We start from the raw sequence: 25,070 nt of genomic DNA on the forward strand, positions 1-25,070 counted from the left end.
ATTGTTGATTGTCCTAGATCACTTGTCTAAATTTCATTGGCTCTGTCCGTTGAAAAAGTTCACATCTGGGGTGATTAAAGAATATTTGGAGAACCATATATTTTGCATGTATGGCGTTCCAGAAGTTTTGGTAAGCGATAACGGATCTCAGTTTAAAGCAGGAGAATTTAATTCATGGTTGACTTCCTTAGGAGTCAAACATACATACACCGCCTTATACTCACCGCAATCCAATGCTTCTGAACGAGTTAATCGATCGTTGATAGCGGCTATTCGTGCATACCTACGAGAAGATCACCGAGAATGGGATGAGTTTATCCACCCTATAAGTTGTGCCCTACGCAACGCTCATCATCAAGCAATAGGTTGTTCACCCTATCATGCTCTGTATGGGTTTGATATGACGACACACGGTACACAGTTTGATTTACTGAGGAAATTGAATCTTCTAGGGGAATCAGAGAATGTGTTAGGTAGAGACGATCAATTAAAGCTACTACGGAAGTCAATCAAACAAAACATATCGGAAGCGTATGAAAAGAATGCGCAGCAGTATAACTTGAGAGCAAGAATCGTAAATTTTCGGGTAGGGCAGGAAGTATTTCGAAGAAATTTCAGCCAAAGCAATTTTCCACGAAATATTAATGCAAAACTAAATCGGCAATGGCTAAAATCTAGAGTGAGAGAAAAAGTTGGCAGCAGTCACTATATTTTAGAAGACCTACAGGGAAACCTACAAGGAACTTACCATGCGAAAGACATCCGGCAGTAACTGTCCTTTTTCAGGCTAATCCCATAGATCAAGGCTCTAGAATTCGCCTGATGGTGTAGTGAACAGTTTTGCAGGGATGTAGAATGTAAAATGTAGTTATGAATTTACATAGGAATGTTGGGAGTTGTGGGAAATGTCGTGAAGAGTAGAGCTTGCAAGTACGCAAAGCAACGTAAGACTAGAAGAGAAAGAGGAATGTCAAAAAAAAATTTACGTCTCTCTCTCTCCCGCTCTGATATCGCTGCAGAAGGCTGACCCTCATTCTTTTTTCTGTTCAAACCACTCAAAGGTGCAAACGTACAATCGTGCAGCCTCCAGGAATTGTTTCCGCAACGTTTTGTTCAAACAACGTATAATCCAAATAATTTTGAACCATCAGTGGTCATTTTTTCGATTAAACGGCAAAAGAACCCAAGTGAATTAAATTAAAATCAGTGCCCATACATATTTTGATGGTGAGTGTCCATTTAGTGCAAAAACTAGGCAGCTTAAACCCATGTGCAAATTTTCCTAACATAGGCAATCGCTTTCTCGAGGTTGTATTAGGCCCAGAGAAAAGCGAACCATAATCTTTGACGCGAGTGTCTCCGATCTTGGCGTGCAAAGGAATAGCAGAGAGGAAACAAATACACCGGCAAAACGACAGGTCAATAAACCGAGGCGACAGCGGCCAAACAGATTTTCGTAGCATTGGCAATAACGCTGGGCAACAGGTCTCACTCCGAGCTTTCCTGCACCAAGCCAAAGATCGAGGCAACCATATTACTGGAAGGACGGAGGATTTGCAAAACCATACTAACAGCCGGCAGAGGGTGCGGCAGAAGTCTAAGGCGAAAACGGCGAGGTCTCCAATATCTACAGAAGTTGAAAGAGCCCCACCTACGCGATTGGAATATTGGGCAAACTTAGAGAGTTCTGTAGTTTTCGTAGATGGAGAAAAGTAGGGTATTCCAAAGTCGGTTGGACAAGGCAGCAGATTTAGTTGACTTTTGTTTTCTCTTTTGGTGTCTGTTAAACAGACCGAATTAACGTAACGTAAAAACATAAAAACAGAAGGAAGCGAGAGAAGGGAAAAAATTAAATGGAAAAGGTTTCAAACGCGCAAGTTGGTTCAACATTTCTGAAATTGATTGGTGCCTCATATAAATAACCCATATTTTATTTGAATTAGGCAAAAACGGAAGAAATACCAAACCTCCTCCTCGCAACGACGAAGGCCTTCGGCGGACATGAACTGGGAGTTAATAATATGCAATTCAGCATTGAATGTAAGTTACATATGCCCTATATTTACCTTGTTTATTTATATGTAGTGCCACCAAAAGATTAGAAAGCAAAGTAAAGCGTGAAAAAGAGAAAAGAAACGAAAACATGAAAGACATCGAGATTAAGCATATTCTATCATAATGCTTATCAGTCATGCGACTATCATTTAAGCAATTCCCTCTCTCTTCGCATATTCGGCGCGAGACCAATTAGTTAGTACATACCTACATACATATATGCGCAAGAGCTAAGAAATTCGTTTTGTTTTGCTTTTTGCTCTTCTATCAGTAACTGTAATGTAGTTTACAATGTCGTGCATATAAATAGCACTTAGTATTAACGTTCAATGGAAAAGCTTGGAAATAATTATGTTGAAGTAAAGAACAATTAAGAATGGAGTGAAACGTGTGATCGGTTTTCCTAGATGGGTATAAGAGGGTAATTAAAGTGTTGTAACCGCTTTGGGATCTTTCTATAATCGTTGCCAGCGGAAGATCATAGGTAGGGTGGGTATAGAGGCAAGAGCGTTACCATAACACCTAGGTAATTGCAAGCGGTATGGTCCGAGTCACTGTGTAATTCTTTCTTCGCCCCTTTTATTTATTGTCGTGCTGCTTGTAAAGTCAGATGGGCTTTACGGGACTCTTGATAATATGTGCTGTAGGTGTGTTGAGTGGAGGTGTCAAGAACCCCCCCAGGCTGATACGCTAGCTGATGCCAGAGAGTCCCCCCGACCACTCCACCCAGCAATCAAGCCGCCTACATTCGCTCCGCTGATCGGGTGCAACTCCGTTTTGTCAATTGTGTTGCCAAGTCACCAGGTATCCGGGGATAAACAAACCGCGTTGTGTCGAGTCAGAGGGACCCTTTTACATGAGAAGTGCAATTGGGGGTGATCTTTTTTGAGAAACGAAGATCACGCGAACCAGCAATACATTTGCCTAAGGTCTCTACGGAGGGAAATAGAATTCCAATCGTTCTGTATCAGGCAAACGAGAGTCTGGTCATTACAACCCGTACCCATTCTCCTCGTCATTGACTCACTCTCTCTCTCTCTTCATTTTCGTCCTCCTTTGACTGTTTCATTTTTGACGGCGCCAACGCGGCGTATGAGCAATTTCCCATTTTCCAGTTTTTGTTTTTCAGGCTCGCAAACGAAGAAGTACAAATGGATGTGGCAAGGAATGGGAGTTGGAATTGGAATTGGGCATTGGACAGGGGGGCAAGTGGCAAAGCCTGCCTCGCAGAAGTGGCTAATGGTTTGGGGAATGGGAATAGAAACTGAAGTACGAGTGGCTTATGTAAGCAGCACTGGAGTTGTTCAGTTCAGTACTGTTTCGGTTCTTGGCTTAAATATTAATTAGCTGGGCCCGCAGATGCACTGCTCCTCGTCCTACGTCCTTCTCCTCCTTTAAGCTTTTAGGCAGTCGCCGCCTTCTTCTCCTCCTTCTCCTCCTCCTGCTACCCTGCTGCCCTTCTGCCTTCTGCCTGCCCGCTGCCTGCTTCCTCCTGCTGCTGCTGCTGCAAGCTCTTTAGGCCTCTCCGCTACTCTTTCTACTCTCCGGCTCGAGGCTGCAGCTTGGAGTGGATTGGAGTGGCGCCCCAAAGGCAAAGTATGTTGTCTGTGTCTCTGTGTATCTGTGACTGTAACTGTAGCTGCGACTGTATCTGTGTCCGTTTACCGTTTGCCAGTGCATTAATTAAGGTAAACAACAAGCACACAGACACAGACTTTTCCACAGGGACACTGGGCGCAGATCGGGGGAGACTCAGACTGAGAATGAGATGCAGAGGCAGTTGCAGTTGCATAGGCACAGGTGAAAGCTGAGCTGAGCTCCTTTGGCCTGATGATTTTGGTTAAGTTCCTCAGCTCGTTATGGCCTGGGCCTGGTGGGCCTGCTTCGATCTTGGCTCCTTGGTCCTGCTGCTTGAGCGGCTTTTAAGCGGGTTTAAACACCTTTCGAGCAGACGCGTACAGACGTGTAGCACAGTCGCTGCGCTGTGCTGTGTGGCACGCATCGTACAGCAAACAGTAAAAAAAAATTGAAAAAATATATATATGTATATATATATATATGTAAGATTTATAATATAGAATTGTTTATTATGCTTATAGTTCAAATACAGTTAGAGATTACATGATTTAGAAAATAGTTCAACTTGATTAATTGTTCTTATAACTCCCGTACAACTTTCCGCTGCTGCTTCCAAAAACCGACTCTGACTATCGACTTCTTCCTATCGCCTTGCGCTATCGCCTTCTACCTTATATCGGTACATCTTACCGATAGTATCTTAAGATTAATGTCATGTCTTATCCGCTTGATACCCTTACTCTTTACATATATATGTATGTGAAAGGTTGTATTTAAATGTATGTTTATTAAAGAGATATATAAGTAATGTATACAGCTTTGTTAGATATGTTTTTATAAGCGAAAGACAACTGATTTAAGTACGACTGATTTTATTTGCGACTGACGAAAACGACGACTGCCCACGGAATGGCGAGAGGCCTCTGAGCGGCGTCGGCTGACGTTCTCGCGATCTCCTCTTTACTCTCTCTGCTCTCAGCTCTCTCTCGGAGGTCTGCACTTGTGTGCGCGACCCAGCCTTCTTACATGTACATATATGTGCGAGAGCCAGCGGGCGAGAATGCAAACTTGGAACACACTCGAACAAACAACAAACAAATAACAACAACAACAGCAACAACGGGGAATCACGCGCGGCAACGCGGCACGCACCTGCAGCACGACTCTACCCACGGCCACCCCCCCTGCATGCCACTTCAATGGCTCTCGACTCCCCACTGCCCACAACGCCCTCCCTCACCACTTCATTCGCTCGCTCAGGTGGAGTTAACTGTGGCAGGGGCAGCAGGCGTGTGACAAGCAGGCAAAGATCGGGCTGGGGTGGGACTTTCCCCAAAAAAGCTCGGAAGAAAGGAAGAAAGGAAGAACAGAGTGACACCCACTAGCATGTCAATACTCGGGCTGGAATGTAGGATCGGCCAGAGTAACTCCCTTGGGTGGAACCCACTTCGGGAATCTTCCTGAGCTGGTTGGGTTATACGTTATTTCCTCTAGCACAAAAAAATTCTCGGTCGCCATATATCTAGTGACTCTTGATTTAAACGTCGCTTGCACCTCTCCAATAATTTGAGATGTTGCATTGCCAATTCCACTGAGTTGCATGGATGAATCGCGCGTTTCTAGGCCCGGAATTCAGACTAACCTAGCCGTCAAAAAATTTAATTGACTACCGGAATCTAAGACGCATCTCCAATTGCGATATCCTCCGCCTATATCTTTGATTTGAACCACCGCGGTCGCAAGGAAATTTGTGGACGATCTAGAAAACAAGGAGCTATGTAGTGAGCTCGGTTTCTGCACCGCCTGTCCTTTAGGCTTTGACTCCGTAGGTGCCTCTAGTAGGAAATAATTAAAAATTAGTGGATTGTAAGAACAGGTATATCTTACTGGCTATAATTTTAAGGGATAATTCAGGGGAAAGGGTGTGATAAAGATTATTATAATTAGAGCATAAAATTCGAAAAGGGTCGTGTTGAGCGTAATTAGACCTACAGAATGGTAAACGAAACGGACGAAAGGTACGGGTAGGTCTAAGGGGAACAGAAAAGTCAAGCAGACCAAGAAGTGCTTCTGAGTCAACAAGCCCAACTAGGAGCTTGTGTACAATATAACGCCGTTACAAATTCTGCGATGGCGCAAAGAAGGGAGGTCTAAAAGATGTAGCCTCGATTGATAAGGTGGCAAGATTCTATCCGAGTCTCAGTTAAACCTTGTGGCACTCCTGATTTAACATTAACGACATTCGACAACACATTAGTAAAAAAAACACGTTGTGTGCGGTTAGAAAGATATGACGAAATCCAGTTTAGAAGATTAGTGGGGAAACCAATTAAAGAAAGCTTGTGAATGAGAAGAGAATGGTTCACGGAGTCGAAAGCCTTGCAAAAATCCGTGAAAATTACGTCTGTTTGCAGGGAGCTTTGAAATCCTCGGTTAATTGCAGAAGAGAACTCGAGAAGGTTTGTCCATGTTGATCGATGTTTAAAAAATCCGTGATGCGATGGAGATATCAGACTCCTGCATAGGTGTTGCAATTGCCTGGTAATGAGGAACTCAAGCAGCTTTGGAATGGCGGAAAGCTTAGCAATACCTCGGTAGTTCTAAATGTGAGATCTTGAACCCTTTTTGTGAAGCGGAATGATATAGGATTCGTTCCAAATCACTGGAAGACAGGACCGTTCCAATGATAGGTTGAAAAGATAAGGACTGGGCACAGTGTTTTAAAATACAACTTGGTACCTTGTCTGGACCCGCCGAGAATGATATGTCAATCGTTGACAAACCGTCTAGAACATCACTTTTCTCAAAGAAAGGCAGAAAAATGCTGGTCCCCGAATATTAGGACGCTAGCAATTCATTATATTACTAAAACAAACAATTTTAATTCTGACTTCTTATAGCTAAACATTTTTAAACTTATACTACAAACAGAGCCAAAAGCGATTGTGTGTGCGCTTGCAATTAATTGATTATTTATTCCCCTGCCGCAAGCACAAACATAAACATAAAACGACTTCAAGCCAAATTTCGGTGCATGTTCGTCGCTGACGGCACCACTGTGCAAGCACATACAGACATATATAGGCTGACATACTCATGCACAGCCCATTTGCTTCACTCACCCCCCTGTAGTACTGGGCACTAGTTCGGTGGTGGTGATATGACCCGTCCCTAACAGACCACCACTACCCACTGGACACACCCTAAGCAATGCTATTCTTCATTTCCATTTTTACCCACAATGTCCTAGGGCATGGGGACCAGCGACACCACATCGTTTACCCCCGAACTAGTGAAATGGGTACTCTTCTGGTGGTTGACGATTTGGGGTACCCATACAATGGGGTAGTGAAATGGGTACCCATCTGGTAGGTAGTGAAATGGGTACCCATATAAGGGGTAGTAAAAGGAAACAAGGAACATAATTAGAAAAGCTCGTGCAGTTGACAATTTCACTTATTTTATTTGTCTAATTTCCTTATGAGTTATTATTATCTATTATTTTGTTGTTGTTATTGTTGCTTATATTTTTAAAATGTCGTTTTTTTGCAGCTGAAGAGCTTTTCTTAGTTGTATTTCCGCTGATCCAGTCTCTGCCTCTACAGTTATAGCATCTATAAATATAAAAATCAAATAAATATTAATGGGCAGGAAATTAGAAAGACAAACAGATATGCATACCAAGCAAAACTCCATAAAAATTCTTAAGATCTTTCAGCGCCGACTTGCCTTGCACTCTATCCACGTTATAGGCTAACACAACGGCATTAGCAAGAATATTTTTAAAATTTTTTAAAATACCGCTTGGCAGGAGAATCGTTTTTATTGCATCAATCTGTGAAAATACAATAAGAATAAACAATAACATTTTGATTTACATCATACTTACGTATAAATCTCTGTTTGAGCTGTTTATATCTTTGTCCATCTGTACCAGTCCCTGGACAGATAGTACCTCAACTTTTTCTGTTTCACTGGACGACACTGTCTCTGCCCTCACTAGTTTTAGTTTGTTAGCATATTTATCGCTAGTTTCCTTCCTAAGTCTACGTAAATGCCGCCTGCTGTACATATTTAATTAAAGTTGCTTTGTCTTACCTTTTTTTAAATAATTGATTTGATAAATGTTCACTTTTTTCACTGGAACTCACAAGCGCGTCTCAACAAATTCAGCCGAAAGAAATAGAACATTCCACCAATGCAATGTCAAAAACCGAAAACGAAGCAGCGCTCTGCTCCGCAGAAGCAGCGCAGCTTCATTTTTGGCTACTTTCTTACTTCTTTTGTTTCGTTTTTTTTCGTTTCTTTCATCTACTGGTGAGACGTTGCAGCCCCATCGAACTAGTTCGCTGGGTGGTACGCGGTGGGTTGTAAAGTATACAGAGTAAGATTATTTTCTACTCTTTGAGTGGTTCCGCGTTCGCTTACCATAGGGTTACTTCGGTGGGTACCCATGTACGGACCAGCGTAGTAGGTAGTTCGGCAGGGTCAATCGCCACCGCCAGTACTACAGGGCCCTGTGCTCGACGTTAAGTAGTGGAGGTTCGGGAACTGTCACTTTTTTGGCTTTGGTCCTACCGAATCTGGCACAAACACACGGTTTTTTTATACCCGTACTCAAAAAAGAGTTAAGGGGTATATTAGATTTGTGGTAAAAGTGGATGTGTGCAACGCAGAGAAGGAAAAGTTTCCGACCCCATAAAGTATATATATTCTTGATCAGCATCAATAGCCGAGTATATATAGCCATGTCCGTCTGTCCGTCCGTCTGTCCGTCCGTCCGTCTTATTGAGCGCCTGGATCTCAGAGACTATAAGAGCTAGAGAAACCAAATTTGGTTTTCAGATTCATGTGATATCACACTGCTACAAGTGTATTTCAAAATTTCGCCCCGCCCCCTTCCGGCACCACAAGGGACGAAAATCTGTGGCAGGCACAGTTTTAAAGATACGATAAAACTAAAACCGCAGTATCGTAGAGAATGCCCATAATTATAGCCAGAATGAAGAATTTAATTCTCAGTTGCTTCCCCTCCCCCTCCCGCCTTCGACAACGCAACTCATTTTCCTTCTCGCTCGCACACTCTGCTGCGTTCAGTGCGCGAGCAACCCCTAGCGGAGGAGATGTAGAATCTAAATGATACATGTACAATCTACATGTTAGATGTAGAATAGACATTGTAGATGAGATGTAGATAACAAATGTAGCAAAAACGAGAAGGAACGTGTGAGTCGCTTCTGGGGACGCGACTCTACTTATACCCGTACTCAGTCAGTATATACATTTTTGAGCATGATTTTTTAGAATTTTAGAATTAAAAAAAAAATTTTACATTTTACATTTTTTTGCTACATATGATATCTGCATTTACAAATACAATGTATATTCTACATCTAACATGTAGATTGTACATGTTCCAATTAGATTCTACATCTCCTCGCTAGGGTTGCTCGCGCACTGAACGCGGCAGAATGTGCGAGCGAGAAGGAAAATGAGATACGTTGTCGTCGGCGGGAGGGGGAGGGGAAGCAACTGAAAATTAATTTCTTCATTCTGGCTATAATTATGATCCGATCTAGTTCATATTTGGAAATCTGGAAGATATGGGCATTCTCTACGATACTGCGTTTTTAGTTTTATCGTATTTTAAAATTGTGCCTGCCACAGATTTTTCGTTCTTTGTGGAGGCGGAAGGGGGCGGGCGAAATCTGAATACATTGTAGCAGTGTGATATCACATGAGTTGAAAACCAAATTTGGTTTCGCTAGCACAGTCTCTGAGATCCAGGCGCTCATCGAGACGGACAGACGGACAGACGGACGGACGGACGGAGGAGGACAGACAGACATGGCTATAACGACTCGGCTATTGATGCTGATCAAGAATATATATACTTTATGGGGTCGGAAAATTTTCCTTCTCTGCGTTACACACATCCACTTTTACCACAAATCTAATATACCCCTTAACTCTTTTTTGAGTACGGGTATAAAAATCATAAGCTCAAAAATGTACATATATACTGAGTACGGGTATAAGTAGAGTCGCGTCCCCAGAAGCGACTCACACGTTCCTTATCGTTCATTTTACGTTTTGAACTCTAGAACGGATCCACAGCCTAGAAAATTCCTAAGCTCAAGCTTAGCTCAGCTGTTCTAAGTCCAGAGCTTGCATGCACCCACCCCAAACTTGTAAGATACCTATTTCAGGCTGGGATATGCTTCAGCCTAATAGGGAACTAATAGCCCGGGGCTGGCCTCGCTATGTCCGAAAGAGCAGTAGGCAAGGTGGGAAGAATGATGACGCGGTAGCTTTTGTGGTTTTTGTTTATTAGTAATGCTTTTATTCGTTTTACTTGTTTACAAGGCGGTTTCGGACTGGGCTGGTCTCGTGTGTGTGTGAGCTGTTATATAGGGGAAGAGCTTTGTTTGCACGCAGAAATATCGTTTAATCGCAATGGAGTGAAAGTGTGTAAAATGCCAAATGAAAATAAAGAAGATAATTATGATGAATCGTGCATAATGAGAATCGACGTAGCGGTAGACAATTCTCAGCTGAACATAAGCAACGCGGTAAACGAGTTTACACAAAGCAAAGTACGCGAAATTATATCGACGTATAAACCGGAAAAATCAAAAACAACGAATATTGAAATGAAAATAATTCTAAAAGACGAAACGCCAATATTTTCGCGGCCACGACGATTTGCGATAAATGAAACACGCATCATAGAAGACCAGATCGACGAGTGGCTGCAGAAAAAGGTAATTGAAGAGTCAGAGTCAGAGTTCACGAGTCCGGTTGTATTGGTGAAGAAGAGCGACGGCACGCCACGTCTATGCATTGACTTTAGACGTATCAATAAAGTCATCGTAAAAGATCATTTCCCGTTGCCGTTAATAGATGACCAGCTAGATCGTTTGCAAGACGCTGTAATATTCAGTACAATTGACTTGAAGAATGGGTTCTTCCATGTTCCTGTAGCCGAAGAGAGTAGGAAGTACACCTCATTTGTGACGCAAAGCGGCCAGTACCAGTTCCGCAAGGTGCCGTTTGGTATGTCGAATTCGCCCGGAGTATTCCAAAGGCACATTGGTGCAATTTTTCGACAGCTGACTAGAAAAGGAATAGCACTTCCATATGTTGACGACGTAATCATTCCAGCCAAAGACGAGCAAGAAGCATTGACAAATCTGAAAGAAGTTCTCAAAACGTGTGAAGAGTATGGGCTTGAGCTGAATTTTAAAAAGTGTCATTTCTTGCAAACACGAATCCAGTTTCTTGGCCATATCATCGAAAATAAAAAGCTTTATCCGACCCCGTTGAAGATTGAAGCCGTTTCTAAGTTCAAGACGCCGCAGACACTGAAACAGCTTCAGAGTTTTTTGGGTCTTACAGGCTATTTTAGAAAGTTTATCTACAATTACGCGGTTATAGCGAGACCGTTGACTGACCTTACAAAAAACAATGCAAAGTTTGTAATTGGCCCAGACGAAGAGAACGCTATTGGCGTATTGAAGAAATATTTGACATCAAACCCAGTACTAGCCATGTACAATCAGAAGTACGAGACAGAACTCCATACGGATGCATCCATAGACGGTTTTGGAGCCGTGTTGATGCAAAAATCACCAGACGACGACCAATTGCATCCAGTATACTACATGAGCAAGAAAACGACGGATGCGCAGCGCAAATACACTAGCTATGAGTTGGAAATACTTGCGGTCATTGAGGCATTGACGAAATTTCGGGTGTATCTTTTGGGCATACCATTCAAGATTATAACGGACTGCAACGCGTTCACCAAAACACTAGAAAAACAGAATCTTTGTACAAGGGTGGCCAGGTGGATAATGCTTTTGCAGGAGTACAACTATAAAGTTGAGCATCGTGCAGGATCCCGTATGCGTCACGTGGACGCACTCTCACGATATCCCGTTATGCACATAAGTGACGGAAGCATTTTAGCTGGCATAGAACAGGCGCAAAAACAAGACGAACATTTGAAGACGATCATGAAGCTCATCAGCGATGACAATCAACAATACGACGACTACTTTATAAAGTCCGGAATTCTTTACAAATTAGTCAAAGATGCTGAATTGATGGTGGTTCCAAGGGATATGCAGAAAACTATCATCGGCAAGGCTCACGATAGAGGCCACTTTGCTATCAAGAAGACGAAGGAGTTAATCTGCAAGGAGTACTACATACCAAATTTAGACGACAAAATCAAGAAGTACATCGACTGCTGTATACCTTGCATATTAATCAACCGCAAGCAAGGTAAACAAGAAGGTCTTTTGCACCCCCTGCAAAAAGATGACGTGCCGCTGCAGACGTACCACATTGACTTTTTGGGTCCACTAGAGTCAACCAGCAAGAGCTATAAACATATACTAGCTGTTATCGACGCTTTCACGAAGTTTTGCTGGTTATACCCTACAAAGTCAACTACATCTAACGAGGTCATATTAAAGCTACGCAGCCAAAGCGTGACGTTTGGCAACCCTGCTTGTATCATTTCAGATAGAGGCTCAGCATTTACCGCCCAAGACTTCCTGCAGTACTGCGAAGACGAAAACATCAAACTGGTGAAGACGACTACAGGACTTCCACGGGTAAACGGACAGGTGGAAAGGCTCAACGCAGTGATCATCTCCGTGCTTGCCAAGCTCAGTATAGACGACCCTTCGAAATGGTTTAAGCACGTAGATCGAGTCCAGCGAGCAATAAACTCAACATACACCAGAAGCATCGATACCACACCTTTCGAACTTTTGATGGGTGTCAAGATGCGTACCAAAGATGACCAGCAGCTTCAGAGTTTGATCCAGAAAGAGTCCATCATTGCATTTGAAGACGACCGCAATGAGCTACGGGCAAAAGCAAAGACTCAAATTCTGAATCTGCAAGACGAGAACAAGAAGACATATAACCTGCGACGTAAAGCAGCCAGGCAGTATGACATTGGCGACCTAGTTGCCATAAATAGGACTCAGTTTGGTAGCGGACTCAAACGAAAACCGAAGTTTTTGGGTCCGTACCAGATCATTAAGGTGAAACATAACAATGCTTACGACGTCAAAAAAGTTGGCAATTCCGATGGGCCTAAGCACTCTTCTTCGTGTGCGGAGTATCTGAAGCCATGGTCCACGAGCAACGACGAAGAAAGCGACGATGCATTCGAGGCGAGTGCATAGTCAGGACGGCCGGATGTGGGTTGTGTTTTGCAAATCCCTAGACAAAACGAGCGTGAGCGAATTCGCTCCCAAGCGAATTCCCAAAGCACAACAGCAAGCACGACCGATGGCGAATTAAGACATCTGCACAAAGCAGATCGAGAAGAGAGAGGCCGAGGGAGTTTCGATCCAGCTGCCGACGTGAGAGGGTTGTGGAAAGAGACCAGACGACGAACGACGCTTAAATTCTATTTCTTGTACCAAATACTATACTTTATCATTTATTAAACTTAATATTAAACCAAAACCCCCACATCCATATAGAAACTTCGCTTCACCGCCTCTCTAGCTAATGGAAATCTTTCAGCGTACCTATCTGCCAAGTAATACAGGTAACGTACTGCCAGGAATGGTGCAGAATTTGTCCCATAAGTGACCGTATTTAAGCGTAGCACTTGGATTGGCTCCGAAACGTTGCCTCGCCATAAGATGCACTGATAGTTTCTATGTGGTTCTTCGACCTATATTTGTCGGTACATTTTCTTGATATCGGCCGTTAGAGCTTATCTATAGAACCGGAACCTGGTCAATGTCTCGAATAGATCTGGTTGCAGAGTTGGACCAAATAAGGTCGTGTCGTTCAGCGACAAGCCATTGCAAGACTTACAAGAGGCATCAAATACGAACCGTAATTTGGTCGTCAAACTACCTGGGCGAATAACCGTATGATGAGGCATGAAGTATTCAACTTTATTTTTCTCTGTAGTCCTTATTGCCTCTAAATGCACTAATTGGCGGAATTCTTCATTAAATTGAACATATTGTTCCTTCAGAGCTTGGCTACGATTCAACCTCTTCTCTAAGTTTAGGAACCTGGTTAGAGCGATTTGATAAGTTTCTCCTTATTCAAGTTTAGGATTTTTAAATGGCAGAGCTACCACTAAATTTCCCGAGGCGTCTTGCTTAACATGCGTAACAAAACAATCTTCGCACTTTTTTTCTTCCTCTGTGAACTTATCCACTGGTTCAGGGACTTCTTCGCACTTCCAAAATTGTTGTACGAGCTCTTGCAGATGCTCATTTCTAGAACCCTTTGCTTCAACTTCACTTGCTACTATGGCAACTCCAGATGGCCTTGTGCATTCACCTACGACGACCCAGCCTAGCAGAGATTTTTGAAGCCTTGGAAGGTGTGCTCCTAGTTTTATTTGCCCTGCTACAATTAGCTTGAAGAACAGAGTGACACCCACTAGCATGTCAATACTCGGGCTGGAATGTAGGGTCGGCCAGAGTAACTCCCTTGGGTGGAACCCACTTCGGGAATCTTCCTGAGCTGGTTGGGTTATACTGCGTTATTTCCTCTAGCACACAAAAATTCTCGGTCGCCATATATCTAGTGACTCTTGATTTAAACGTCACTTGCACCTCTCCAATAATTTGAGATGTTGCATTGCCAATTCCACTGAGTTGCATGGATGAATCGCGCGTTTCTAGGCCCGGTCATCAGACTAACCTAGCCGTCAAAAAATTTAATTGACTACCGGAATCTAATACGCATCTGCAATTGCGATATCCTCCGCTTATATCTTTGATTTGAACCACCGCGGTCGCAAGGAAATTTGTGGACGATCTAGACAACAAGGAGCTATGTAGTGAGCTCGGTTCCTGCACCGCCTGTCCTTTGGGCTTTGACTCCGTAGGTGCCTCTAGTACCTCTCGATGCAAGAGCTCATGGTGAGGCTTGCTGCAAATCTTACACCGCGGACCGTTACAGCCTCTAGTTGTATGTCGCTTACTAAAGCAAATCAGGCACAGCGAGTGCTTCTTTACCTCCTGGTAACGTTGTAACGGTGACAATTCCTTAAACTTTAGACACCCTTTCAATCCATGGGTTCCGGGACAAACGTAGCACACTTTGCCATTGCTGCCTATTGCTGCAGCTAAAGACGCCTCACTTTTAACACTTTCATTAATATTTCACGTGCAAGAGACTTGGGTACAAACACAAACTAATTGAGCGTAATTAGACCTACAGAAGGGTAAACGAAACGGACGAAAGGTACGGGTAGGTCTAAGGGGAACAGAAAAGTCAAGCAGACCAAGAAGTGCTTCTGAGTCAACAAGCCCAACTAGGAGCTTGTGTACAAATATAACGCCGTTACAAATTCTGCGATGGCGCAAAGAAGGGAGGTCTAAAAGATGTAGCCTCGATTGATAAGGTGGCAAGATTCTATCCGAGTCCCAGTTAAAATTACGTAAGGCAAAAATTAAAAATTGTTTTTGGACCGACTCGAGAATGGACTGTTGCTCCTTGTACTGTGGACTCCACACACAAGAACAATATTCCAGAATCGGACGAACCAAGGAGACGTACAGTGTTTTGGTGACATACGGGTCATCGAACTCCTTGGACCAACGCTTTATAAACGCTAGAACACCCTTAGCTTTATTTACAGTTGCAGCTATATGGCTATTAAAACACAGTCTATGATCGAAAAGAACTCCAAGGTCATTAGAACTCGAAATTCGTTCGAGGGCATGAATTCCTAGAGCGTACGAGACAAAGTATGGAGTGCGACGGTAAAAAGTCATAAGTTTGCATTTAGAAAGGTTCAGAAAGAGGAGATTTGTTGAACACCAAATTTGCAACTCGTTTAGGTCGAGTTGAAGGCGTTTGTGCAGGTACCAATCAGAGTAGGAGAGATAGATTTTAACATCGTCAGCGTACATTAGTGTGGAGGAGTATGTTATAAATTGAGGAAGGTCATTCACAAATAAAATAAACAGAAGTGGACCTAAATGACTACCTTGTGGCACTCCTGATTTAACATTAACGACATTCGACAACACATTAGTAAACAAAACACGTTGTGTGCGGTTAGAAAGATATGACGAAATCCAGTTTAGAAGATTAGTGGGGAAACCAATTAAAGAAAGCTTGTGAATGAGAACAGAATGGTTCACGGAGTCGAAAGCCTTGCTAAAATCCATGAAAATTACGTCTGTTTGCAGGGAGCTTTGAAATCCTCGGTTAATTGCAGAAGAGAACTCGAGAAGGTTTGTCAATGTTGATCGATGTTTAAAAAATCCGTGTTGCGATGGAGATATCAGACTCCTGCATAGGTGTTGCAATTGCCTGGTAATGAGGAACTCAAGCAGCTTTGGAATGGCGGAAAGCTTAGCAATACCTCGGTAGTTCTAAATGTGAGATCTTGAACCCTTTTTGTGAAGCGGAATGATATAGGATTCGTTCCAAATCACTGGAAGACAGGACCGTTCCAATGATAGGTTGAAAAGATAAGGACTGGGCACAGTGTTTTAAAATACAACTTGGTACCTTGTCTGGACCCGCCGAGAATGATATGTCAATCGTTGACAAACCGTCTAGAACATCACTTTTCTCAAAGAAAGGCAGAAAAATGCTGGTCCCCGAATATTAGGACGCTAGCAATTCATTATATTACTAAAACAAACAATTTTAATTCTGACTTCTTATAGCTAAACATTTTTAAACTTATACTACAAACAGAGCCAAAAGCGATTGTGTGTGCGCTTGCAATTAATTGATTATTTATTCCCCTGCCGCAAGCACAAACATAAACATAAAACGACTTCAAGCCAAATTTCGGGGCATGTTCGTCGCTGACGGCACCACTGTGCAAGCACATACAGACATATATAGGCTGACATACTCATGCACAGCCCATTTGCTTCACTCACCCCTGTGCTCGACGTTAAGTAGCGGAGGATCGGGAACTGGCACTTTTTTAGCTTTGGTCCTACCGAATCTGGCACAAACACACGGTTTTTTTTTCTTCGCTTATGTACAGCGATATTTATATTGTATGCACTTCCCGACTTGGACCAATATTTTCTGTCCGGCTCTATACGTTACTAGAACTCTTCAGAACGAGCAAACCTCGATCCACGACCTGAGACCCACTCTCCCCAATTCGAACCCGAAGTGCCCCTCGCCTTGCTGGTTCTTTTGGTGGCCGAACTCCCGCTCGCTGCTCTTGAGCCCAACCGTTCTCTCTCTCCCCAATTTGAGATACATTTTGGGTACTGGTCCTGTAGCCTGCTTTCAGGTGGAAGCTTAATACGTTCGACGCTACAAGCCACTTAAAATATTAGGAGTGCAAGGGCTCTGGCATGGGCATGGGCACAGGCACAGACACGGGCTCGGAGTCATTGCCAAGACGTTCGACAGAAATGAAATGTCTCTCAAATGAAAGGAAAATCATTGCCAGCTGCTTCGGAAATGGATACTGCAATAAATATATCTAGGAGGCTGAGGCTGCTCTTGTGACTGAGATTGGTCCTTCCCCTTCAGTCAGTTTCTTTCAATCAGAGTACTCAGAACGACACAAACCTCGAATCGAAGTAGCTGTCTAGCTGCTTGCAACAGAGAATCAATTTACATATGCGGGCAGAGCACACTGTTGATTGTGCTGGGACAGGGACAAAGTAGACTTCGCACACAGCAGACACAACGCAGATGGGTGACACAGAGAGCGCTGGTTAAGCTTGGTTCGTACTTATTCCACGCAACTGATTTGATTCGAAATTTTTAATATTTATTAGCTACCTCTACGGCTCTTTGTTTGACTCTTACCCACAAAAGGAATCAGCATGCGGCCGTTATATCTCGCTCACTCCGCCAGGTGGCGCACGCACACTGATCAGGGAAGAGCGAAAGTAAACTCTAGGCCACCCCACCCAACTATAAGCGTACCGATAGACAAACGAAAGGAATCGATAGCCGCACCGATAGACAAACGAATCAGCAGCTCTGTAATTAAAATTTATATATTGGCTGACTCCTTATTCGGATTACACGCTATACCCAATAACTCGAATAAAGGATTTGGTCGTGCAACATGCGTGAAGACCAGACCCATTTGCTGCATCGCCTTTACCGGATTTTCCGGCTCGGTTTTCTTCGCCATCTCGCAGTGCAAGTGCAGCACGCGATCGTTGAAACGCTGCTCGATCTTTTTCAGCGTAAATGAAGACTTCGGCTGCATGGTCGCTGCCAAGTCGCGCACAGCTCCCATCGCACTGGCAAATACCTCCAAGCTTTCCACGGGTGGCGGCAGCTGTGCCCAGTACAGATCCTGCACCAGTTCGATGTGTTCGCGAAAGGACTCGCTGCTCTCCCACATTTGTAGCAGACTGGCCCTGAAGCGTTGCACATCCTCCGCCTCGCACTGCAGCAGCTCCACAAATCGGCGCGTCCGATCCGGCAGCAGCAGCAGACGCTGCTCCACATCCACACGGTCACATTGAGTGTAACACTCTGAGGTCTCGAGCTCGGTCTGCACCGCCTGGACGCAAGTGGATATTGACTCCGTTTGGACAAAGGACACGTAGTCTGCCGTGGCAGTTGGCGCTGCCTCCAAACTCGCATGCTGCGAACGGAAGGAAAGCATCGATGTATCCGAGTGGACGGTGTGAAGGGAAGCCATCGAGTAGAAGCTGTTGCTCGACAGACTCCGCTGCAGCGCACGGCGGCGCACTCGGCCGCGATAGATGCGGCTACAGATGTCGGTACATTTGGGCATCGTCCGCTTGCGTTGCCTCGAATCGAGTTGCTGTATATGCTCCATCTCTGGCTGCTCCATGTCATCAGCGACGAAGAATGATTCCATGGTTAAGCCAGGAACCTCGTTGAATGCTGGGGCAGGAAACTCGCAGAGAGTCTCCATGGACACAGGAGGCTCGCCGAGAAGCTCCGTGCCAACAAGAAGCAACCCATTGGGACTGTCGAGAGCCTCGCTGATCTGCTCTGATCTATCCTTGGTCTTGCTCGGATTAGCAGCAGCATGCAAACGTCGATATCTGCGTAGTGCTGGCAGCGTTTTGGCAGACCCGTGGCTGGACACTTGACCCACAGCTGCTCCACCCACACCGCGCAGATCATCTTCAACCACTGCTTCTTCTGCTGCAGTGAGCGTCTCATTGGAGGGGCAGGAAAACATGGTACTCACCTCGGGCGGATTCTTGGCTGCGAGTATTTGGTCCGCCAGCTGCTTCACTCTGCATGCTATCAACTGGAAATCCTTGTGTGGGGGAATATTTGCCACGCTCTGCCGCTGTTAAGAGAGAGGGAAAAGAAAAAACTATAAGTCTCATCCACATGTGGCACTCGTCTCCTGTTTACCCACCTCAATGTCGCGCAGAACACAGCCCAGTTGAAGGCTTGCGGACTGCAAATCCTTGATCTCCTCTCGTTTGGCCCGCTTGGCCGGACTGTCGTAGAGCTCGTGGGCGAGACTAAAGCCCTCCGGGAAGACTCCAATTTCACGCTCCATGCGCTGGCACAGCTTATCCTTGGTGCGCAGCTCATCCTCCAGGCAGCGGGCACGCTCCTCGGACTCCTTCAATTGCGACTCCATCTGCCGGATCTTGTTCTCCAGCGTGCCCACCTCCTCTTTGAGCTCCCCATTGGTGACTTCGTTGTGCATGAAGCTCTTGCGCAGATCGTACATTTGGCTGCGCAGAGCTTCGGCCTCCTGCTTCAGCGCCTCCTCGGTGCTCGCCTGCAGCTTCTTGGCGAAACTGAGTTCATCGATCAGCGCCTGGCAGCGTCGCTTCTCGTTCTCCAGGGCCACGGGCATCTGTTGCTCCACCTCCAGCTGCTCCTGGGCCTCGAGCAGATCGTGAACTTCTTTGGTCAGTCGCACCAGGCAGGTCTTCAGGCCCGCTGCCGCATGCGAATCCTTGCGCTCCTGCTCCTGTTCAGCCCAGACCGAGTCGGCCGACTCCATGGCCTCGTAGTGGCGTGCGTCGAGATCCTTCAGCTGGCTGCGCAGCACCTTGACCTCTTCCCGCAGGAAGCTGACCTCCCGCGCGTCACAGCTATGCCGTGGACTCTCGCTCTGTTTGAGTGTGTCCTCGGGTTTGGCATCGATATCAGCACACTGTCCGGAGTAGAGGCGGGCACTGGGACTAGCGGTGAATATGTCGTTGCCCATTTAGGCCAGAGCCAACAGGCGACAGATCAACAGCAGTGGCAGAGATCGACGCAGTGCCTCCAATTGTCGCTTCGTTCGCTGACGCTCCTCGTGCAGATGCTCCAATTGCGTCTCCGCCGCACCCAAATCCTCTCTCAGTATCAGGCACTCGGCGCGGCAGTCCTTGTACTTGGCCCCCAATGCGTCCTTGCTGAACTCTAGCTCCTCGTTCCGCTGCCGTGGGATCTCCAGTTCCACCTCGTTGCGCTGCAAATGCAACCGCGTGTTGTTCTCCGCCTCGTTAATTTAGTTTTTTGTGTATCGAGTTCAAATGTATGTATTAGTAATTTTAAAATAAATATATGGCATATCCCTGGGGCTTGGCTTGGCTGGGCCTTGGCAGTTCGAGAACTGACATAGTGGCCCGAGCTTGCTACACACCTGTTCGGCTGACGGCATCATGGCATCTAGATCCAATTTCTGGACACATTGCAGCAACTGTTGCAAGCAGCGTTTGTCCCGCCAAGAGTTTTTTTATACCCGTACTCAAAAAAGAGTTAAGGGGTATATTAGATTTGTGGTAAAAGTGGATGTGTGCAACGCAGAGAAGGAAACGTTTCCGACCCCATAAAGTATATATATTCTTGATCAGCATCAATAGCCGAGTCGATATAGCCATGTCCGTCTGTCCGTCCGTCTGTCCGTCCGTCCGTCTGTCCGTCTGTCCGTCTTGATGAGCGCCTAGATCTGAGAGACTATAAGAGCTAGAGAAACCAAATTTGGTTTTCAGATTTATGTGATATCACACTGCTACAAGTGTATTTCAAAATTTCGCCCCGCCCCCTTCCGCCCCCACAAAAGACGTAAATCTGTGGCAGGCATATTTTTAAAGATACGATAAAACTAAAAACGCAGTATCGTAGAAAATGCCTATATCTACCAGATTGCCAAATCTGAACTAGATCGGATCATAATTATAGCCAGAATGATGAAATTAATTTTCTGTTGCTTCCCCGTTCCGTTTTGTCAACAATACCTCGGTTTTACGATCCCCTCGGAATAGCTGGTCCTATCATTACAAAATCAAAAATCTTTCTCCAGCAGTTGTGTAAAGAGAAGTTGTCCTGGGATGACGCCTCCGACAGCCCTCGGCAGCTTGAGTACCACCGATCTTATTAATGCGCTTCTTCACCCACAAGCAAACGGCCGGCTTTGCACGCGATATAAATACATATATATAAGCACAGAATAAACCGAAATATACACTGAAAAAACTTGGACGTGCACTGTTTTTATCTTGGAATTCATCTGTGGAACTTCGAAAGCCTCTTCGCTCAATCACCATCCGTACTCAATACCTCGTGGCAGGAAATATGCAGTAGTTTTGGCCAGATTCGGCGTTATGAATTTCCTTGTGCTTGTGCTCATTCCGAATTTTGAGCTAGAAATTCACGGATTTTGCGACGCCAGCATAGAGGGTTTGGTGCCTGCATTTATTTGTGTGGAAGGGTCAGCGATCTAGCAGTCACTTACTTTGTGCAAAATCTCGTGTTGCTCCATTGAAAATACTAACCATACCAAAGCTGGAGCTTTGTGGAGCGGAATTGCTAGCTAGGCTCATATCTGAGGTAGCAGGAATGAGTGTCTTCAAAGGAAGGTGCTATTGTTGGTGTGATTCGGCTTTTACGCTCTTTTGGATTCGGGACGAGCCGTCCCGATTCAATATATTTGTCGCAAACAGAGTGGCAACGATACAGCAACTGACTGAAAAAATTTAATGGCATTATGTTCCCACAGATTTGAACCCGGCCGACATTCTTTGCACCGAAATTTGGCTTGAAGTCGTTTTATATTTATTTTTGTGCTTGCGAGAGGGGAATAAATAATCAATGTGCAAGCGCACACCCAATCGCTTTTGGCTCTGTTTGTAGTACATATAAGTTTAAAAATTCATAGCTATAAGAACCTAACCATGGTTAGGTGTAGATTTACTCGTGTTTGTGTTTGTACCCAATATGTCTCTTGCACGTGAAATATTAATGAAAGTGAACTGTATCTGTGTGATGATTGTTGGAGGAGAGCCGTGGCCCGTCCGATTTTTAGGGATAGCCCCCCCATTTCTTGCCGATGAGACGGAAGCCGGAACAAGCACGTGCCCGGACGGGAACTGAACCACCACCTGCTCAGCCTTTGGAAAAAGTTTCTCTGCGTTGCACACATCCACTTTTACCACAAATACAATATACCCATTAACTCTTTTTTGAGTACGGGTATAAAAATTTGGCTTCCTATTTAATCTAAACTTAACCCACGGTGGAATACAAGGGCGCATGGTCACCTATGGTCACGTCTTGGTGCTCTCCTGTGGTACATTTCACACAACCGAGTCCTGTGTTGGCGTTTTTGAATGCGTCTTTGCACTGTTGCGTGATCCCTATTCGCAAAACAATCGGAAGCGGAAATCTAAGAGATTGAAATGCTTGCTTAAAAGCGAGCTTCAGCTCCGCATCCTCCACAGTCTAAGAGATTGCGAGACTCTGTATACAGTACTGGCCCTGCCGATGCCTAACGAAGACCTGGATTAGCGGTGAACTATTATAAAAAATTTAAATGCGAAATGAACTAACCTTTCGATAGCTTAGGTGCCCGTCCACCATACTAACCCTTAGCTTAAAAATGTGGAACAAATAAAGATGTATGTTCGAGCCAAGTCCCTCCAACAGTTTCGTAGTGGAATTCTATGGCAATCCTGATATTCCTCAATCCGCTCGATGTTAGTTCTTGCTCGTTCGTTTATTTTCTCTATATTAATTCTAGTGATCATAGATCTTCATACATGTTTTTATCGATAATATCGATTGCGCTTCTCTTCTTGTACGTTTTCTTTTTAGCGCCAAATTCAAATTCATTGACAAATTCATGTTAACATTGCTAAAGTTCATTAAGCTGATATAATATATTAAGTGGTGTCAACATTCTCCCCACCTTGGAAGCTCCTTCCAACATTAAGATCATCTGTATCGGTCGGCAGTGGGCAGAGCTTGTGTACGCTGCGCCTAAAGAGTCCAGTTTTGGTCTTGAGTCTTACAACCCGAACTACCCCATCCGCTCCTGTGTGTAACTCTGCAACTCTTCCCAGCAGCCATTGTCCGTGTGGCGCATTGTCCTCAGCAATAAGGACCCTGGTGCCAATTTGAATGTTGTTGGCTACAGTGTTCCACTTTGTTCGCTTCTGCGGCGCCAGAACATGTTGTGTACCACCAGGATGCGTTTCCAATGGTTTCTCATGGACAGCTTCAACAGTGCTTCGTCGAATGGTTCGACCAGCGTTTTTAGCGGTCGGCCAACCAAGAAATGCCCGGGCGTCAACGCTTCCAAGTCATTGGGGTCCGATGACAATGTATGCAAAGGCCGAGAGTTCATCACTGCTTCTACTTGAGCGATGGCCGTCGCCATATCCTCGTAGTTCAGTGCTGTACTGTTGGTGCAGTTCACCAGGATCTGTGTGGCCACCTTCACAGCGGTCTCCCATAATCATCCAAAGTGCTGGGAGCGCGGGGGGATGAAGTGAAACTTGACTCCTCGCTGACTGCATTCGTCGTCAATGAGCTGCTGACTGGGCGGGTCGAAAACTCTGTTTAGCTCTGGTGAAGCGCCTACAAAATTGGTAGCGTTTTCGCTAGATCTGAGCTAAATCCACGTCGTGCGAAAAAACGTTTGAGTGCCGCGATGAAGGCATTTGAGCTTAGTTCCGACACGATCTCTATATGGCAGGCCTTTGTTACGAAGCATACGAATATGCCCAGATACACCTTGACTGGGCGTTTTCATCGCATGTTGAAGTGCATCCATAAAGGCCCAGCAAATTCCAGTCCCGCTCGCTCGAATGGGTAGATATTGCCTCGCAGTCGATTGGCAGGCAGCGCTCCCATGAGCTGTGTTGCATAGACCGGTCGACGACGAAATCATGGTATGCAGCAACGGATCACTTTGCGGGCAAGTTTCCTGCAATTGATTATCCAATATCTCTGCCGCAAAAAGGCGCATAATGATTGTGCCCCGGCATGTAAATTCCTTCGATGTGTGAATTCAACGAGCGCATTCACCGCCATATGGTTACTAGGCATTAAGATGGGATGCCTTGTGTCAAATGGCAATTCGGCTTTGGTCAACCTTCCCCCGACTCCAATAATACTTATTCCTTCCTCCTCTCTTAAGAAAGGACTTAAACTTTAAATTCTTGCTGATTTTATCACCTTTTCCTCTTTTAGCTTAGTGAATTCTTCGTGCAAACTCAACTGTTGCACATTGTAAACAGCTGCAGCTGCAGTAAGGTTGCCTGTTTCATTTGAGTTCGATCTCAACAATATTCTACGCCAGCGAAAAATGTAGCTAAAGACTCGCTGCAATTTGAGGAAATCATTTGCAAATTTGCATCTCCCCACAAGATCGACCTTTTCACTGCTCTCTACCTTTCTAATTGTCAGCGAAAACTTACATTTCTTCTCCTCAGGCATGGCTTCTATTTCTTCACTCCAATTGAACTTAGCCAGATCATCTGCTGAATCTATTAAAAAGTCCGGACCGTTCCACCACATCGTTGACTTGCTTAATTCTGTCACCAATAATCCCCCTAGATACAATATCTGGAGGGCTCGACTTTGTGTCGACCTTGAACTAATCCTGTACCCGTGTAAGCTCTTGTATTTGAGCCACTCTGTTGGCAACGAAGGTGGTCCAACGACTGGCATGTGACGATAGCTAATTCAACACAATTGTGGAATCCGTGAAATAACCCTTTCTACCTGTAAATGCAGACAGAAGCAAACCTTTTCCATTAGCTTGGACACTAACAGTGCTCCTTGTAACTATAGCCGTGCCAATAATATTACCCTAACAGGGGCGACCTTGGACTTGGCCGTTACTAGTCGCACTGAACTTCCTCCACTTTTATCCATTACACGAGCATAAATGACGCCGCCGTAAGCTCTGTTGGATGCGTCAGAAAACCCGAAAAGCTCTAACGTGCATAGGTCTGCCGTAATTGGAATGGAGGATCGTGGGATTGAACATTTATCAATTAGTTTCTGTTCTTCCATATATCGACGCCATTGCGTTGAGTAGCGCGCTGGACGCTCCTCGTCCCAATCCTGCTTTAGAAGCCAAAGTTCCTGAATGAAGATTTTGCCCAAGATTAGCAAGGGACTCAAGAACCCTAACGAATGAAATACCTGAGCCAACTCGGACAACACTGATCGTTTCGTGGCGATCGAGTAGATTTTATGTTATAAAAGAG

The 25,070-nt window shown here is 44.9% G+C and overlaps 1 protein-coding gene and 1 long non-coding RNA gene across 5 annotated transcripts; both read right to left on the bottom strand.

Annotated features, from left to right (window-relative positions):
• Positions 1 to 7,013: 7,013 nt before the first annotated feature.
• Positions 7,014 to 8,148, bottom strand: LOC121404127. 4 transcript variants are annotated; one of them, XR_005967724.1, is made up of 4 exons: positions 8,062 to 8,148; positions 7,523 to 7,982; positions 7,315 to 7,468; positions 7,014 to 7,247 (listed from the first exon to the last, which is right to left on the bottom strand). It is a non-coding gene; the product is annotated as an uncharacterized LOC121404127 (long non-coding RNA). The 4 variants fall into 4 exon arrangements; XR_005967726.1 differs by having other exon boundaries at positions 7,523 to 7,697; positions 7,912 to 8,142; XR_005967725.1 differs by having other exon boundaries at positions 7,523 to 7,697; positions 7,785 to 8,142.
• A 9,463-nt stretch (positions 8,149 to 17,611) lies between these two features.
• On the bottom strand, positions 17,612 to 20,151 carry LOC121404135. Its single transcript, XM_041593118.1, has 2 exons — positions 18,986 to 20,151; positions 17,612 to 18,913 (listed from the first exon to the last, which is right to left on the bottom strand). The coding sequence occupies exons 1-2, from the start codon at positions 19,793 to 19,795 to the stop codon at positions 17,624 to 17,626; spliced, it is 2,100 nt and encodes a 699-aa protein (XP_041449052.1). The 5' UTR covers positions 19,796 to 20,151; the 3' UTR covers positions 17,612 to 17,623.
• Positions 20,152 to 25,070: the final 4,919 nt, after the last annotated feature.

The sequence above is a fragment of the Drosophila obscura genome, unplaced genomic scaffold (genome assembly GCF_018151105.1).
Source record: "Drosophila obscura isolate BZ-5 IFL unplaced genomic scaffold, ASM1815110v1 contig_186, whole genome shotgun sequence".
Classification (NCBI taxonomy): Eukaryota; Metazoa; Arthropoda; class Insecta; order Diptera; family Drosophilidae; genus Drosophila; species Drosophila obscura.

What these genes read in the sequence shown, in the direction of transcription:
- LOC121404135 (XM_041593118.1), bottom strand. Translation starts at nt 19,795, where the DNA reads ATGGGCAACGACATATTCACCGCTAGTCCCAGTGCCCGCCTCTACTCC. An exon ending in GTGTTCTGCGCGACATTGAG is followed by an intron (nt 18,914 to 18,985) that starts GTGGGTAAACAG and finishes CTCTCTTAACAG; the next exon opens with CGGCAGAGCGTGGCAAATAT.